The sequence below is a fragment of the Furipterus horrens genome, unplaced genomic scaffold (assembly GCF_987537825.1).
Source record: "Furipterus horrens unplaced genomic scaffold, mFurHor1.1.pri manual_scaffold_7, whole genome shotgun sequence".
In the NCBI taxonomy this organism is placed as follows: domain Eukaryota; kingdom Metazoa; phylum Chordata; class Mammalia; order Chiroptera; family Furipteridae; genus Furipterus; species Furipterus horrens.
In genome coordinates, this window is record NW_028327177.1 from 37828616 (window position 1) to 37848205 (window position 19590).

General features: G+C 38.9%; 1 protein-coding gene across 1 annotated transcript in view; it reads right to left on the reverse strand.

Moving 5' to 3' along the window:
- The window catches only part of PREX2 (phosphatidylinositol-3,4,5-trisphosphate dependent Rac exchange factor 2), a 231973-nt gene extending 212739 nt beyond the window's left edge, over positions 1–19234 (reverse strand). The window contains exon 1 of the mRNA XM_090283596.1: positions 18874–19234. Within this exon, the coding sequence (XP_090139722.1) occupies positions 18874–19002 (129 nt within the window). The 5' untranslated portion in view covers positions 19003–19234. The remainder of the gene's footprint in view (positions 1–18873) is intronic.
- Between the last annotated feature and the right edge of the window lie 356 nt (positions 19235–19590).

Here is a 19590-nt window from a genome sequence, read left to right on the forward strand (position 1 = left end):
TCTCTCTCCCCCTTCCCCTTTCTCTAAAATCAATAAGCATGTGCTCTGGGTAAGGATGGAAGGAAGGAAGGAAAGAAGGAAGGAAGGAAGGAAGGAAGAAAAGGAAGGGCAAGGATGAGAAGGAAGGAGAATCTATTAACATTATGTAAATTAATGTAAGAATCTAATTGCTAAATAGCTTCAGATAGTTTGGCCTCAGGTCAGCAGGTGGAAGAAAAGACCCCTGCACCACCAGGCTCTGTACTGACCCTCTCTAGTCTAGGAGGTTCTGAGTAGCTTCATGTATGACATCAATTGCATCACAATCTCAGAAAAAGAGAATGACTTCCTCCTCATTTATTTCACATTTCTTACTCTGAAGTCAAAAGTGGGGTTACCCCTTGATCAAAAAAACATTAGTTTGTAGCTATTAGTGTGAGAACTCTCAACTCCAAGAGTTTTTGGTATATTTTCCCAAACTGGAAGCCCAGCCCAATCTCTGTAGGAGGTTGGTGGGCCTGAGAACTCAAAGTAAAATGTCAGCCTTTATTTATAAATTGATTCCATCAGAGACATAGAAGGGTGAAAATAGATTAGGGGCATTGTTATTTTTGCTGGGATAATTAATCCCATGTCGTTGAAAGGCTGATGGACATTATAGTATTTTTCAGCTGAATAGGCATGGTTCTCATTTGAGGTTTGGGGATTTTGGATCTTTTATTCATTTTTGTTTTCAGTTTGGTGTGGTATTTTAAAGACCGAATCGTATCTGGACCTTATCCTGTTTTACATGAAACTTAGAGATTATGACTCCTAAAAGCAGATCTTAATCTCACTCCCAACAACTATTATTCAAACATCATCAATTTAATAAAGAAAACCACTTTACTCTGTGGTTTCCCAAAATGAAGGCGATAACTGATTTCTCTCTTATTTTTTCATTCTTCCTGAATCTCTAACCAATTACATCACCAGTATAAACAATCAAGGGGAAGAACTTTTAAGGTGCTAGGAATTAGAACAGATCGAGCTATAGAAACTTGCATTAAAGGATGTTAAAATTGGAGTCAGGCTCACATGATGGGCAAAAGAGTCTCTGACTGCTCCTTCTGTTTGGAGCAACCCATTTTTACGTCTGTGCTCATGGGACCATAAGTGAACTAAAAGAATACTTATTAATGTTCACAGTGGTAGCAAAGTGAACCTGCTGACCTTCAGACAAGTTGTCGGGAATGTTTAAAGCTTTTCCTAAAGTATCACTCTCTAGGTAAGACCTGACTTGATTTATTAAGGAAGATCTTTGTGTCTCATAAGTATTCTTATGTTATACAATAATCATAAAACATTAATAAACTTTTCTAAGTGGAAAATGGACTAAGGGACTAACTATAAACTAATTGGCTGAAATAATTACTCTAATCATCTCAGAAAACAAGTTTCATAAAAGCAGTTAAAATCTACCTCTCCTTGTTACAAATATTGGTCCCATCCTTATTCTTATGGGATCATCCACCCCTCAGATGTTATCACAAGCCTAAAGTCCTTACTCTAAGCTACCCGGCAGTCCAGGAAAATTGTCTCTGCCAGGGGATCCTGCAAGTGAAGGACGGAGGGGAGGACCAGACCAGAATGCATGGGAAGGGGCTGAGCAGCAGGGACTACATTTCTCAAGAGTAAAAGGTGGCAGAGATCCTCCGAAGCTGCTTCTTTGGCTCTTAGATCCGTGTCACACAGAACTTAGCTGTGTTAACCCTTGACCCCATTTCCTTTCACGAGGCTCTGAAATGTCCAGATGTTATCTGAGACCAACTTCTAAACCCAGTGATCACCCAATGGCAGTGTCTGTGCTCTTCATTAATGAGCACCATCAGCACTCAGTGCCTCCTCTTGGGACCTGGACGAGTGCTAAAGTCCTGAGCAGAGCGAACCAGAAAATCTCAAAGTTAAAGGGAAGTTCTATAGCTGAGTTCCCTCCTAGACACTGTATCTTCCATTAGTTCGTTTGACAAATCCACTCGCCTTTAAGGCTCACGGCATATTTTCCGTACAGTCTTGTGGTTAGTTTAGCACGATGCTGTTAGCATTAGAGCTGATTTGCCCCACACCACATTCTCAAAACCAGTGCCACTGATATAGGAAAGATAAGAATACTAACTTTTATTTTTTCCTTTGAAACAATCAGGCAGACAAGTCACAAATAGCACAAAGAAGTGAATGGAAAAGATTTCAACTTTCTGTGGTAATTGTGTTTGCACTTCCTCTTAACTTTTATGATGTATTAGCCATAGAATGGTCTCTAAAAAGAAACGGAAGAGGAAAACACAGAACCTTATCAAAAAATACAGGCAGCTAAATCCCTTCCCTTCAGTTAGTAATAAGTCTATTTCCTCTCCTTTGTGCCACAAATTCAGGGAACTAAAGAATGAAGCTCCACAAAAGGCTGCTTAAACATATCATTTATGGAACTAACTAACTAACCCTGAACAAAACTTCAGCCCCAGAATTCGGGCTCCTAGACTCTATTAACAGTAAGGCTGATGCTGAAGGGAAAGGGAATATTTTCCACAGTCCTGAAGTGACCTTTCCCCTCCCCTACAGTCTCTGGCTGTAGCTCCCAAAGACACTTCATAGGCCACAAAGGGGCTGCATCCAGCTGTCCACACTTCTCAAGGGAATCACTTCTACAGGGACAGCAGGCTTATAGTCTGTAGGAACAAGGGGTGCGGTGGGGGGGTTTCCAGGAGCACTGCTCACCCTTCTAGTTCCCTCTCAGGGAAAGACCTTAAATAACTGAATATAGGGAAGAGCTTGATACTTTAGCAATTAACTCACACTTGGGACTATCTAAAGTAACAACCATTAAATTGGTTTTAGATTAAAACTGGCTGCACATTCAGGATCTCCAGTCCCCCACTGCCATTCATTCTGCTGGGTGCCTCAGTCCACTGAAGCTAAAGGACAGACACTTCATTTCCAGCAGAAGCTTCTCAGCAGTGGTGCCTACTGATGATGGTGACAACCTTGGCTTCAGTTCCCACTAGACATAAAGCTGCTGTGACCAGAACCAACTGGCACTCTTCAAAATAAGCTCCTCAATGGTAGAAACATGTTAACAGAATGAGGCAGTAGATTTTTAGTTTGCTCTGCCAAAAAATATGCCTATTATGTTAAAATCAATGTACTGAAAAATGACCCCTAAAGAATTAACCAGTGAGAGCCTTAAATTTTAGTCACCATGCTTTTGCTCATCTGTTCCATTAACTTTATTAGCAATGTACATCTGGGTTTAATTTCATTTGTAAATTAGAATTATACTGGAGAGTTGAACAAGAGATCTGCTTCCTCTTGGATATCGTCTCTTAAGGTTAACAGTAAAAAAAAACATTATTTTCAAATATTTTTAGAGACTTACAGAAGAAAGCATGACAGAAAGAAGTCAATTCCTGCCTTTTCCTCCCATAAAATGTCAAAACACACATTTTTATTCTGTCTCTGCTTCATTCATTTTTCTTGCTATTTAGGCTAGCTAATAAGTCATACATTTTACTCTTTTGTATTGTATCTCCTGGTTTAGAGTGGGAGCTCCATTAAAACAGGGATTTTTGATTCATATATACATCCTCTCGGTCTAGAAGAGTGATTGGCACACAGTAGTTGCTCAAAAAATATGCTCTGGAACAGTAAGAATCAAAGTATCTGGACTCTATGTTTTTGAAACAATTATTGGAAAAAATAAATTGTAGTAGTGCTCAGCATACTAGATTATTATTTTAAATGACCCGACTCATAAATTATACTGTGCTGAAAATAAGGATTTTTCACAAATAAAGTAAGTTGGTTTTGGAAATGAATAAAAAATCCCTCTTGATTCCATTTTGTTGTAATTTTTTTACAAAATTTTTTAGTTTTGTCTTTATTTTTAAATTACTAAAAATTTTATTTAGCACACGTTAAATACTAAGGAAAACTAGTATATCAGAGAAGAGCTGAAACATTGAATACTGGCAGGCTGGAAAAGAAATATTTGTAGGGAAGATATGCAATACATTATGAAAAACTATATATTTTTCTCTTTAAATTTGTTAGCAGATTTTTTTTTAAAACTTACTCAAATATCCTGGCTGACTACCTGGATCTCTCATTAACATTTCCTTATATTTTCATAATGCCATTAAAGTTGAATCTGACCCAAATCTTCAACTATATGAATGTGTATGTTTAAAATTAAGAATCCATTCAAATATCAACTAAGTTCTCAAATTTTTTTATAATCTAACTTACCATGTTCCTATAATTAAGTCAACACTAAGCATAAACTTGAAAAAACTTTAAATCCCAATTATATTTGCTACCCTCAAAAATATGACCAGACTGAGAAAGTACAATCAATATCTGAGAATTATTACCTCACTGAAAAATATACGACAGAAACATCAACTTCTCATATTTTAATTGAAAGCTACACTCATATATCCACAGCATGATTCCTTTTGGACTCAAAAAATATATATAGTTGTGCTAATTGACGTCGCTAGAAACTGAGAATACCCCTGCCTATATAACATATCTATTTATCAGATTTCATTCCATGACTACCAGAATCCCAGTAGCTGTGTCTCATCTAACCCATCAAAAAGAAGTAAGCCTATCAACAGAATCCCAGGAATAATGATCATTTCAATTATGGGGTCACTTCATTTGTGTTTAAATTACATTATTCCCTTCTACCAATGCAATCTATACAATATCCACTGAATGCAGAGCAGTACACACATTTTGGAGAGTAAAAGCTACACGCATGTGTGTGTGTGTGTGTGTGTGTGTGTGTAAAATTACCCCTTGCCTCAAATATCCTATGATTTAAGCATGTATAGGATAAATATGAGCTATATTTAACACCTAAAAATAAGAGTTCAAATCTGCTATGAAGTACACGTAAATAAGTACAAAGAGATACAAAATAATACTAGAAGAATTAAATTAAGCAAAAAGTAGTCTTGAATATGACGTACATTAACAGATAACCAACAGGAGTACTAAGGCTGTCTATTTTTAAAAGGTTCACTGTGTATCACCATTTCTGAGAGGGAAACTCCTGACTTCTGGATAATCTTTGGCTCCCGAGTACTTGCTTGGTTCTGACCTGTCTTGGCTGACCATTAGCATCTGTTGCTCTCTTTGCTCTTAATAGTTTGCCTGAAATGAACTCTGTTCCTTCCTGACTTCTAGCTTCTGTGTACTTCCAGAGTCAAGTTCTGTATCTGGATTCCAACATCTGTCTTGGTTTTCCTAGTCCTGATTAATCACACTGTTTCCACAATCTAGAAATACCCAGGCCAGAAAAATCACCTGCCGAATCCTGGAACAGCTACACAATCTACTCAGAATCCCCACCTCCCACTTAGGAACTGGCCAGCATGCTCTCAGGTGTAAGCTACAATGATTGTATGACTTGAAGGTAGTTGTAAGTTGTGAGTGATACATGACTATGCAGCACCTGACACATACAAACACATAATAATTGATAATTTCAGTATTATCCTGAGATTTTTTTTTTGAGACTTCAGAAAAATCAAAAAATTACACAGAATCTCTAAACTCCCCCAAATTCTTCCTGTAGTTAAAGCCAATGTGGGGGAAACTTTAGGGTACTCTTACAAACATATGTGAAAAGATGAATATTAGAGGTATTTCTATGTGAGTAAGAATATGTTATTTTAAAGGAAAATAATTCAAATTATATTTTAAGTACAAAAGATTCTTACAATAAAGAAATTCAAGAATTGATATAAATGATTTTCTGAGGATACAAACCTAAAGTATCATGGGGCCTACAATGTGGCAGCCACTAGACTACACTTTGCCCCTCAGTATTAATTCTCCAGTTCTTTATTTTACTGTAGAATTACCCAAGCTGTACACATGACTGTCCAACTACACAACACGCTTTCCAGTCTCCTTTGCTCTCGTTCAGCCAAGTTATGAGGTTCTGAACAAGAAGATGAGCGTGAAAGTGATGTGTGGAACTTGTCTCACACCCAGCATCCCCCTGGGACTGGAATGTGAAAAGGGCCCTGGAACACCAGCTTCAACCATCAGACAAGAACACTCTAGTATATTGGTTCCCCAACCTTGTTTGCACAATGGAACCACATGGAGAAACTACATAAAATGCTGATGCTTGGCTATCTCTCTCACAGATTCAGATTTAATTGGTCCTGTGGGATGGTGGAGTAATAGATAGAAGGAATGAGCGTCTCTGAATGACCTGGTGAAGATGAGCTGCTTACTTTCCTGGAACACTGTTGGACAATAGTATCAAAAAAATTAAATAACCAGAGCTCTAAGAAGAAATGCAAAAAAATAAAAAACCATGTTGATTACATTCAGCTTTCATACTCACAAACAGTCTTTCTGTGTCATTTAAACTACTGATATCTGGTGTCGGTGAAACAGATAAACAAATATACTTATAAATATACATGATAAACACAAAAATTCTGATCTTCAAAAGAAAGAATATATAATACAGGTAAAAAAATACTGTACTTTCACTACTGAAAAAAACTAATGTACACCAATAGCAAAAAAAGAAATATGGTTTTAGAATAATCCAGGGAAATCACTGGTGAGCTAGAGAAGATTCATTAAAGAAAAACAAAAAATAAATTTAAAATATTAAGATCACTCAGTTAGACGAGACAAAGGTAGAAGATATATATTAAAGTTTGCCAGTTCATTAATAATTTGCATAAATCAATGAGAATTTGGAAGCAAAATGTGAAACCTCAAAAAGATGATTTTAGGACAGAGTTAAATAAATATTGCTTTATCTTATAGACCCATTTTTGATAGGTTACAGGCTATAATACTTTAATAAAGAAATGCACTCCTTCTATTCTGTTGCTCTGCCATTCTCAACATGTGACTTCCATTTCAGGATTCCAGATGGCTGCCTTATCACCTGCCATCACAGTCTTACACCAGTCAGGGAGAAAGGGGAGAGTACATACGCCTTTGTTAGAAGAACACACCTTAACAGTTCTGCTCATCCCACTGCCTAGAACCTATACATATGCCCACACCTAACTGCAAAGGAGGCCAGGAAACATAATCTGGATAATCATGTAATGAGCTAAACTTTTATCACTACAGAAAGAAAGAATATTGGACATTGGGGGCAGTTAGAAGTCTCTACCAGAGGTCTCATTATAAAAAAGTACAAAAAGATTGAGACAAAATTGTGACTGGGAATCGAACCAGCAACCCTTTGGTTCACAGGCCGGTGGTCAATCCACTGAGCCACATCAGCCAGGGCTGCCCTATTTTTATCTTAAGCCCTCCGATAGCTTCTGTTTGATCCCCCTGGCTGGATACTACTCCTGGGTTGATTTGATTGGCTTCTTGTTTTTTCTAGCCATTAGCCTGCAGTATATATATATATGAGGATGGCATCAGAAAGCTGCCCTTAAGACGTCTTGACTCTTGCAGTAAATATACGATGCACTAACTGGGATTTATTCATAATTCTCATTTTTGAAGTATTAATCATATGGTCAGAGCCTAGTCCCTACACAGAGGGATGTGTCTTTAGTCTATGGTTTAATTTGCATAAGTATATCTTATTATGATTGATGATGTTAATGGAAAAATAGTACCTATTGAGATTAGCTTTGTTTCTTAGCAAGATAATTCTGTCAGTGGTTCTGAGGAGCAAAGACTGGAGTCTGGTTACCCATTAGGAGTTTCTGCCATGGTAATGGCTCAGGTAAAAAATGTGAAACATCTGGTGTAAAGCAGAAGCAATGAAGAAGATACCAAATCAAAACAAACCAAACCACAAAATAACAAACACCCAACAAGTAGGAGGCATTTCTTGGGCAGAAACTTTAGTATCATGTTCACTCAGAAGTGAAGGTAAGAAGGATGGAGCATACAGGGTAGTGTGTAGGTCTCTAGTTTGAAGATAAGATGGGAATATTAAAAAATGTTGTAAGTATAAAATACATAAATACTAAAAATATTTCTATATAAAATATTAAAATATATTAAAGTTATACAAAGTCAAATACAACCAAGATGTACAGTATCCAAAAAATAAATAAAAGTCCTCTTTCCTCTCATAGTTTTATCTCTAGAGAAATAATGAATTACTAAAGTATTCTTGGAACATGTGGGTATGGGACTAACACTGAGGTAAAATATTGCCTTTCCATAGCTCCTCCCCTAGTGCTATTGACAGAAATAAAACTTTGGAATGGGAGATGTCATTTCTGGAATCCTAAGATTTCTTTCTTTGGGGCAAATAAGAAAAAAACTAGAGTCCAAGGGAGCAAGGCCAAGCTGAGGCATTTCAAGGCATCAAAGGAAAACAGCAACATTACTTGCACATTCACTAAAAATGTGTCACCATCTATAAAGTTTCTCCTACTGGCCAGAAGACAACTTACAAAGAAGACAAATTAAAGTAAAAAAGTGGCAAGGCAACGCTAAACATAGATATCAACCCTTATTTGTCTCAGAGAAACAAAGTTTTCAGATGAATTAAAATGTTTACCCATTCATATTCTATATTGCTGTAGTTTTGCTATAAAACCAGAAAATATTTTTATTTCAGTATTCTAAAGTTAAGCTGCTGGAAACATTTCTTAAGTATTATACCATCTAACCTTTTCAAAAGAAGGGCTTGCCTTTTAATGGAAAATATGCATTTTGCATTAATGACAGAACACAATGTCCTTGGCTTAGATATTCTCCCACAAAACAGGTCCTTTTTTGTACATTTACTTAGCTATATAGCAAGGCTAAAATACAACAAATTTATTCAAGGAAGCAAAGTCTGAAATCATCTACACTAATTAGAAGTGTTTAAAAATCATTATCTCAACTTAATGTATCAATTTTCTTAAAATTATAATCATTGAATTCCTGGACCAAATGAAATAGCTCATAATAATGGGAAAAAATGGGAAAAAAAGTTTTTATAGATGTCAGGATTTGATTGATTATTCTTAATATCATTGGAAAAGTGATCCAACCACACTTTTTTTTAAGCAAAGAAAAATTTACTAAGGTTCTCTCTCCTGTATTTTTGATTATTTATATAATGTCATAAATCAAAGAAATATTTGAGGTAAATATGTCATAAATAAAAGAAATCTTGATTTTAATACAGCTAATGCAAAAATTTTAATAAATTGAGAATAAAAAGTCATCTATTATGAAAAATAAATACACATTTAAGATTTTCAAAAAATTAATGTAAACAAAAAAACTATTTTTAGGTCAAACAAAACAAACATAATTTTATTAAAAATTAAAATATAATACCAGAAATAAAGTAACAGAACACTCAACAGAACACTGTTCAAAAACCAGCACTGAAAAAAATGTAATCACAACAAAACATTGTCAGATAAATGAATGTTTCTTTTTAAAACATATGTACAATGTTTGCTGTGTGCATTAAATGTAATATAGAAATTCTGCAAAATTTGTATCATGGTTTAAAAATGATTACATCATTATTTCCAGGGTTTGAATCTAGTCATAATAAATCAGGAGGGCTTATTTCTCTGTTTTTGACTTTTAAATTTAGGATAGTGCACTTAAGAAAGTCACATATAAAAGAATTATACAAAGATATTATGCGGACATCCAACAAACCTCAGATGTCTGTTCAATTCCCCTTACTATTCTGAAAGTGTATGTTCCAAATCTTTATTACTGTTTTTAGGGCACCTTGCTCTCAACCAATACAAACAACAAAACAAAACAAAGCAGAACACAAGGAAAACAAGAGTTCAACTCCACAGAGACATAAAGGCCACCAGGTAGAAACCTCCAACTTCCCTCTCCCCTAACGTGACCCTTGGCCTTATACCCTTCCCTCCTCCCAGAGGAAAGCAACCCTCCCAGAGCTCCAAGACCACCCTCCCTGCATTCCTGAAGGTCCCTCTGGCCTCCTTGGGACCTTTATATATCTATTAAGTCCTCCTGTAAGCTTTTAGGACTGGAAAGGGCAGGGGTCAGGAGAAGGTTAGACAGCCTGAGCAAGTTTCAGACTCAGTCTGTGAGGTAAGAGAGACAGAGGAAAGAGAGGGAAACTCAGAGTTTGGGAAAGGAGAAAGAAAACGCTTACTACCAACAGGACTTTACCTACAGGAGGTGATGAGAACTTCAGGCCAGCCCTGTGAGATATCACATGTGTCTTCCCATGAAGCTAGGCATAATGACACTATGTAATTTGCCCCAAGTCACACAGTTTGTATATTTCATGCCAGGACTCTAACCCAGGTCACCAAATTCCCCAAACCCACGCTTTCTACCATGTACTTCACCCCACTGTCCCAGTGAGGAAGGCGAAGTGCTGGTGAGTGTTCACAAGGAGGTACACAGGCCATCCCAGCAGTTCCACAAGCTCTAGACTACAGAAGCATCAAACCTTTTAAAATATACATGAGACAGCTTGCTCAGTCTTACTTCTGCAATGACATCTTGCCGTGGGTATGTTCCATGGCACGATGGCTCAGTGAATCTTGCCATGGTTTGCCAGAAGATGCATCTGACTTCCGCGTGCTCCTTGGTTCCCTTTTTATTATTTCCTTCTCCTTGGCTATAACACATCTTCCTCAAATGTTCTGGACAAAATCATCCCCTTACAATACTAATCTATATTTTCCCTTTCATTTGCCACCAAGCTCCTTGAATAGTTTCTCCCTCTTCTTCACCTCCTGAGCTTCCACTCCTGTCTCACCTCATTCTTGGTCAGGCTTCTGCTCACACCCACTACTGAAGCTAAAACCCCAATGATGATCTAATTGCCAAACCTTCCGTCTTTACACTACCTACTTCTCTAAAGTTGACACTTCAAAGAAAACCTTCTTCTGGGAACTAACTCCTTCCTTGTCTTTCAAGAGATCACTATGTCTTGGTTCTTTGTTTCAACCTTTGAGGGCTCAGTCCAAGTCACCATGGCACTCTCCTCTTCCTCTAACCTTCAGCATCAGCTCTCCAACATCCTACCCTTGGCTTGTATGTTTTCTTCCTCAAATTGTTCCCCTGTGTCACCAGATCCACCTGATACTTCAACACAGGTGACTAGTTAATTTTTAGATCTCTAACTTTTGTCAAAATTCTTCCCTAAGTTTTATCTTCCTGTCTTCAAAAATCAGCAGAATTTGCAGCTCAACGTACCCAAAACTAAATTCATCTTTCTCCTCCTCCCGGTGCTGTTCTGTCCCTTGCTTTCCATTTCTCATTAACAACACTTCCCATCTTATCTTCAAACTAGAGGCCTACCTACACAGCACCATGTGTGCTCCATCCTACTTACCTTCACTTCTGAGTGAACATGATACTAAAGTTTCTGCTCAAGAAATGCCTCCTACTTGTTGAGTGTTTGTTATTTTGTGGTTTGGTTTGTTTTGATTTGGTATCTTCTTCATTGCTTCTGCTTTACACCAGATGTTTCACATTTTTTACCTGAGCCATTACCATGGCAGAAACTCCTAATGGGTAACCAGACTCCAGTCTTTGCTCCTCAAAACCACTGACAGAATTATCTTGCTAAGAAACAAAGCTAATCTCAATAGGTACTATTTTTCCATTAACATCATCAATCATAATAAGATATACTTATGCAAATTAAACCATAGACTAAAGACACATCCCTCTGACCATATGATTAATACTTCAAAAATGAGAATTATGAATAAATCCCAGTTAGTGCATCGTATATTTACTGCAAGAGTCAAGACGTCTTAAGGGCAGCTTCCTGATGCCATCCTCATATATATATACTGCAGGCTAATGGCTAGAAAAAACAAGAAGCCAATCAAATCAACCCAGGAGTAGTATCCAGCCAGGGGGATCAAACAGAAGCTACCGGAGGGCTTAAGATAAAAATAGGGCAGCCCTGGCTGATGTGGCTCAGTGGATTGACCACCGGCCTGTGAACCGAAGGGTTGCTGGTTCAATTCCCAGTTGGGGCACATGCCTGGGTTTCAGGCCAGGTCCCCAGTTGGGGGCATCCAAAATGCAACCACACATTGATGTTTCTCTCCCTCTCTTTCTCCCTCCCTTCCCCTCTCTCTAAAAATAAATAAAATCTTAGAAAAAAAAAAAAAAAGTAGAGCAGAGACTATTGACCCTGTGAGTAAAATCACTTTGGTAAGACAAAAATCTGTATTACACTAGCAAGGCTATGTTTATGTTTCATGTTGTTTCTAGGATTATTGGCCTATGCTCTCCATTAGTAAATAATAACAACACTTTTTGAAGGTTATAACCTGACCCAGATTAAGATGAGCAAGGACAGGTCTTCTCTGTGTGCTTGCAAGGAATTCTAAAGAGAGAGTACATGCTGAGGGCCAGTGAAGTGGCAGAAATAGGGAATGAGGAGAAGGAACCTGAAGGTGACACTCGGAGACACAGATTCAGGAAATCTTGGCCTGACAACTTCTTCCCACAGAAGACACCTTCCCAGTGCCAGCCTTGGCATTGAAATTCTTACTTTAAAAAAATAACAATAAAAAGAGCAAGCATACCCTCACAATTGATTTTCCATTGCCTTTAGCTGAAGTCAGAATGTTAAAGAATGAAATCCTACTCAAATTGGACTGAACTTATCTCATCTCCTGTCAATACCTAAAAAGCATACAGAACTTTTTTCCCCTTTAATGAAGAATATTTCAATGCACACTGCATGCCAGGTCATGCCAGCAAACCCAACATGCCATACCAAGATCACACTGAACATGCTGCTTCTGGGGTAAGATAATTCTCTTCCCAATCTGGCACATTCCTCCTCAGCCTTCAGGAACCAGCTTTATTATCACCCTTCCCCCAAAACTCCTGACCCCAGATCGAGGGAACACCCTGATGCCTCCCTGCTACTTTGCTTATCACTCTATTGTTGCACTTCCTGCACGATACTGTGATTATTTGTATACTAAGGCTTAGGGCTGCAATGTGAATTGGAGAGGGGCACAATACAGCCAATAACATAAGCTTTAACATAATGCATTGAATCAGTCTGTGCCTGGAAAAGTTAGATCATGACTGAAAGAAGTTGTTTTCAGATTCATTCAAGTGTTTTGTTTGCTTTTGCTTTATTTGCCTGTTTGTTTTCTTGAGCACCTGCTATTTACAAAGCACTGTATTTAGGCCAGGAAAAGCACATGTAGGAAGTAAACACACCATCATTTTCTTGGAGTTTACCATCTAGTTAAGAGGCTTTTCTCACTGCTTTAGCAAAAACACAAATCAGAAGGTGGGGCTATGCTAGAGGCCAGGGCGGAGAGCCTGAATCCACACAATACATCTCCCCCACACCCTTTGTGAGGGCCCCTGAAGCCAAAACATGGAACCTGGGAGCTCTAGGGAGCACCATTTGAAAGAGCTAAGAGGCACACATATTAGGCCAATTAACATAATAAATATGCGATTGTTTAGGGTAAGTTGTAAAGCACCATACTAACTACAGTACACTTAATATAAAGTGTTCTCACCGTCTTCAAGTCAACTGAGCACTTACAGGATAGTGCGGCAAAGAATGCACGGACAGAAGGGAGCACAGGGGGGGAAGCAATGAAGAGGCTCAGAGACATAGCAGAAAGATAGAGGAGAACATAAGAGAGACAAAAATTATACACTGAGGATGACCAGCATGTGTGGCTCTGTATGACAACTGCAGCATCAGAAGAAATGACAGTGACTATTTATAGAGCCCTCCTGTGAGCCAGACTCAAGGCTGAGCCCAATGCTTCCATCATCTCTTCCTCACAGCAACCTTGAGCCATGCACTGTTTCTCCATTTTACAGATGAGGAAAATTGGGCTTGAAAAGCTTAGGAATGTGTCCAAAGTTATGTGGGATATGTGACGTCAAAGGCTGGCCAGATAACAAATTTCAGTATTTTTAGTTTACGGCAAGACACATAGCCTTGTCTTAAAGTGCCTCCAGTGTCCTGAACTGCCAGGAACAATATGTTTCCCATTGTCATTATTAATAGCACTCTCACTCTCAGACGTGCCCCAGCACAGACAAAAATTAATATGATCATCCTGCCTTAATGCCACTTGCTACAGTGAAACATGTCTATGCAATTTTCAAGGCCCAATGCAAAACAAAAATGGGAGGCCTTTTGTTCAAAAAACAGAGCAAAAGGTGTTATTAAAGATGCTGAAATATGAAGTTTTTTCTTTCTTTCATGTGTCCACCCTGCTTACACTCCATTGTCCCATTGGACTTCACATACAAAAGACAAACTCAAAGACAGAATTAGCAAGAATTTCAAGATGGTGATGGCAAAGCATTAAACCTAGCTCAAGGTCCTTCTGAGTGTTTAAACCCTATGTGACTGCTATAAAGTGAGACCCATGAGGTTGGCCCTGATCTACCCTTTTTCCATCCACCCAAATGGCTCTGTGAAACCATCGTGATCTTGGCATGCCCTGTGACTAGGGTACAAACAGGAAGCTGGTTGCAGCCTACTTTTGTCAAGACTTTGAAAGTTAAATGCTAGATCTATGATAGCATTTCTTTAGGAGAAGTATTTTAGAGTATTCCTAATGATGCACAAAATCTCATTTCCCCAGCAAAAAAACATATAATAATTTTAAGCAAATTTGGTCACTCTCCACAATTTTATTTTTGGCCTAAAAGTAATTAATCCAGACACTGTAATCTCTCCATGATCTCCAATAAAAATTTAGAATACAGTGAACTGAAATAATAGTGTGTTACAAAGTCTTTAATACCTCAATGCCTAATTTCAATCATGTTTCTGTTTTAAATGCAGACACAATGTTTAATTTAAAATATTTTGTTACAAAATTATGTATGTGTATGAGCTTAAGTAATTTCCACTATCTATACAGACCAAATGGAAGAAACACAAATCAGAAATTTAAGGACAATGAAGAAATTGTCCTTAAAACCGGGTGGGAATTTAGAAGATGGGTCAGTTTTCTTGTTTATTCATTCATTCATTCATTCATTCAACATGTACTGAGTACCTACAATGTCTCAATCATGGCACAAATTTCTGAGGAAACACAAATGAATAAAATGCAGCCCTTAAGAAGTCTACATTGTAGTAGAATGAGACAAAGGTAAACAAATAAATGCCTAAGCTTTCTTTGGTGTTAAGGAAGAAGTAACCACAGGGAAGAGTAGGTAGGTACACAGCAGTGAGCACTCTAACCTCGGGGGATGCAGCACAGAGAAAGGGGTTCATAAAAGGTTTCTGCAGAACTTGAACTGAGCCTTGAAACCTCAGTAGGAATGCAGTAGGTAGCTAAGGGTTAGGGAGGAGCAAAGCGGAGTCCAGAGAAAGCATGGCACCCACGGGAAGAGTGAGCCACTATAAATGACAGCAGCGGTCCCTTGCTCAACCAAGAAGTGTGTTCTTGGGTGGGATTAGAGAGAGAGTGCATATAGATTAAGACTCTGTATAGAGAAAAAGTCCATGTTCATGGACTATCTGAGGATAAGGTTCAGAAAAGGAGTTCTCCCCTTCAGAGGTGAAAGGTTGGAAAAGAGCAGAGAAAGGAATCAGAACTAAAAGATCTTAGCAAAATGAAAAGGGAACCAAATGTATGGGAAAACATACATACATATTTGCCAATGATACCTCGGACGAGGGTTTGATATTCAAAACATATAAAGAACTCATACGACTCAACACCTGGAAGACAAAAAATCCTATTAAAAATTAGGCAAAGGACCTCAATAGACACTTCTCCAAGGAGGACATACAGAGGACCCATAGACATTTTTAAAAATTGCTTAACATCACCTGCCATTAGAGAGATGCAAATTAAAAACACAATGAGGTATCATCTCACACCAGTCAGAATGGCCATCATCAACAAATCAACAAACAAGTGCCAGTAAGGATGCAGAGATAAGGGAACCCTAGTGCATTGTTGGTGGGAATGCAGACTGGTGTAGCCACTGTGGAAAACATTTTGGAATTTCCTCAAAACACTAAAAATGGAACTAACTGCCTTTTGACACAGCGATCCTACTGCTAGGATTATACCCTAAGAATTCTGAAGCACCAATTCAAAATAACCTATGCACCACAACATCCATGGCAGCATTATTTACAATAACCAAGTGCTGGAAACAGCCTAAGTGCCCATCAGTAAATGAGTGGATCAAAAACTGTGGTACATTTACACAGTGGAATACTATGCAGCAGAAAGAAAGAAGGAACTCCTACCTTTTGCGACAGCATGGATAGAACTGGAGCGTATTATGCTAAGTAAAATTAACAGGTGATGAAAGAGAAATACCATATGATCTCACCTATAAGTGCAACCAAATGAACAAAACAAGCAAAACAGAACCAGAGACGTGGAAACATGGAACAAACTGACAGCGACCAGAGGTGGGGGTGAGGGGTGGGGGAGGGTGTAATGGTGGAAAGAAGGGGAAGAATCTAGTCAAGGAACAAGTATAAAGGACCCATGGACATGGACAACAGGGTGGGGATTGACTGTTGGGGACCGCAGGGCAGGGGAGAGCAATGGAGGGAAAATTGGGACAACTGCAATTGAATAATCATTTAATCAAGAGCAATAATACCACTGTGTTGACTTATTTATGGGTTCACAAGTAAAAATATGTCCTTGGTAAAACTATGTTTTCTGTTTCTTTGTAATAAAGATAAGAGTTACCTTTCATCCATGTTAATGGCTTAAGGCAATGACAGAAATCTAAATGACTAAGATAACCAGTATTTAAATTTGACTTAAGAATGTACTATCAAATTTTTGCAACAGAATACTATAGCTAATTTTTTAAAACAACTTTTATTGTTTGTCTTCATTTCTAATTATTCCATTAGGATGGACTTCTAGAAGATGAATTACCAGGCCAAAGGGTTTAAATATTTTTAAAGCTCTTGGCACATATTAGCTGAAGCTAAAATTAAAACTAAATTGACTACATCAGCTGAAGGTGAACAAATATAATACATGGAAATTAAATATTACTATAAATAATAATTAAAATATAAAATATAATAGTGCATTATAACTAGATCTTAAGGTTTGATTAGTCATAAAACCATAAAGAAATAAGGTAAACTTTTGTTAAGGATGACTGTCAGGCAAGTGTGTGTGTGTGTGTGTGTGTGTGTGTGTGTGTGAACACATATGTGCATAAATAATGGACAAAACAAAAGGAAAAGTCCATAATTTATGAATCAGATGAGAATGAAATTATAAAATGATCTAGTAAATAGAAAAATACAGTTTATTTTATGCCTTCCATAATCTCTTACCTAACTCTGTATAGCAGTAAGTATGCAGTTTTACTAGCCAGGTTTAACATTAAAGGAGAAAAAGTGATATTTTAAATAAAGATCAACAACTTAATTTTTAAGGTAGCTTAGTTTAGCTATTCCTCTAAATTAGGGCTCTGCACAGTATCTTTTTCATAAACTTCAGAAAGGAGTAACTAGTGCAATTTTAAAAGTGACTCAAATTTTTATAAGTCAAAGTACTTTGTTACCATCAAAGTTTCATGTAAGCCAAATTTGAGGCTATTAAAAGTCAAATCTCCTTTAAAAATATGCTTTTTTTGACATTGTTGCGTGGAAGTGTACAATTCTACTTATTACCAATTACCAGTATATTCTCAAATACCAATGTATTTCTAAAGAATGTGGCCCCTGGGGTTCAAGTAGATTGCTTTTAACTTGAGAAATTAACCAGAAGTCAACCTGTGCATCTTAAATTGAGACATTGTTCTTTCCTTTTTGCCATAGCTAAGAAGTTAATTTCCTCTATCATAATCATAAGCAGAAAGGTTACATCCTTCAGAAAACTGAGCAGGAAGTTTGGCCTATGAAACATTTTCCTTTGGACCAGGGGTTACCCAACAGGGTGGTGGAAAAGGAAGGTTAGAAGATTTAGGGAAGATTGCAAAGGCTACAGCTCCTGACTTTGAATGATGCTCTCCTGAGCATCTGGGCGGAGAGCAGCCAATCCTCAAATTCTTTGTCTTTGTAGCAGTGAGTAGAAAAAAATTCAACTTTTGAGTGATGTCTCAGAAGTTTCTTTCAGTCAATTTTGCCCCTCCTGATTCTACAATGAATGAACCGTTTACAAAGGCAACTTCCAGTGAACCAAGCTGAAACTTCGAAACAAAGTTCCTGCCAGTTCAAGGAAATCTTGAAGTTGTTTGACATGAGTTTTATTATGTGCTTCTGCTGGGCTCAGTGGGAACAGGAGACCCAGGACCTGAGCAAGGACTGATTTAAACCAGGGGTGGGGGAGGAGATTGTAGGACTAGGATGGGGTAACTACATGTGGCTTTAATATCAAACAGCTGCTAGAGATCATAACCCCGCTGCTCTTTCTGTGCCTACCCTCCATCAGAATGCTGCTTCAAAGATTATTCTAACTAAAGGGATTTCACTGCCATGGAATCTGAATAATGAACTCAGGCTCTAGAAGAATCAATGATTTTTTTTAAAAAACTAAATGCGCTTGAATGTAGTAGACTGATTTTTAATCAGCAAACCAAAGTCACAACACCAAATCCCCGGGGAAGAAAGAAAAGGGGAGTGGGGGAAACACAGTGCAATCGAGCAGGCCAGGCAGAGGGGGAAAGAAAAGTGAGGAAAGATGGGGACAGCCGGCATTCCCTAGGCGCCTTCTCCCATTCCAGCTAACTTTGCAAACTAGCAGCTCTCCAAGGCCCTGTCAACTCCGTGCATCCCGGGCAGTAAAATTTCCCCGCGGGGGTCAACACACCCTCGAACACGGCGTCCGAGCATGGATTCAGGTGCCCGTGATGCTGGGACACATCCCTTTCCCTGCGCAGACAATGCCGCCCGCGCCCCGCCACCCCCCAGCGTCGCCCCTGGACACTCACAGACACCAGGAACTCCAGCGTTCCCACATAATCCCGCTCGGTCTTTTGGAGCTCGCTGAGCACGCACACGCGCAGGCGAAGCTGCTTCTCCAGGTCTTTGGCGCTCTCTGCTCGGCTCTCGTCGTTCATGGTGGTCGGTGGGACACAGGGCTGCCGGCAGTGCTGCGCGCTGTCGCGATCCGCGCGGCGAGAAAGGAAAGTTGTTGCCTCCGCAAAGTCCGAGAAGGGACGGGCGACTTTACATACTGGGTAGAGGCTGGGATTGGAGCGCGGGGACAAGCGGGGACGCTCGCTGAAACTCCGACGCGGGAGGCGCGGGGCGCTGCGGAGGCAACTCCCAGGAGCTGGAGCTCCGGCCAGCGACCTGCGCGCCTGGCCCCGCCGCTCCGGCCTCACACGGCCCCGGCTGGAGGGGAGGCGGCTCTGGCAGCCACAGCAGTGACTTGGACATTAATCAAGTCCTTTGTATCCTTGTGACTCCGACCCTTTACCCTTAGCCAAATCTCAGGAAAAAGGAAACACAACCCTGGGGAAGTGTGTTGCGTGCCAGCTAACTAAACACACACACACACTCACACTCACACACACACACTCACACACGCTCAGCACTTGAGATGGAACTAATGGGAGATTCCCAAACTTAGGAGGACATTCTCCAAGACACAGCTCCAGGGTTACCCCTGTGTCTCCCGCCTATTGTTTAGCTTTAATGTGTTT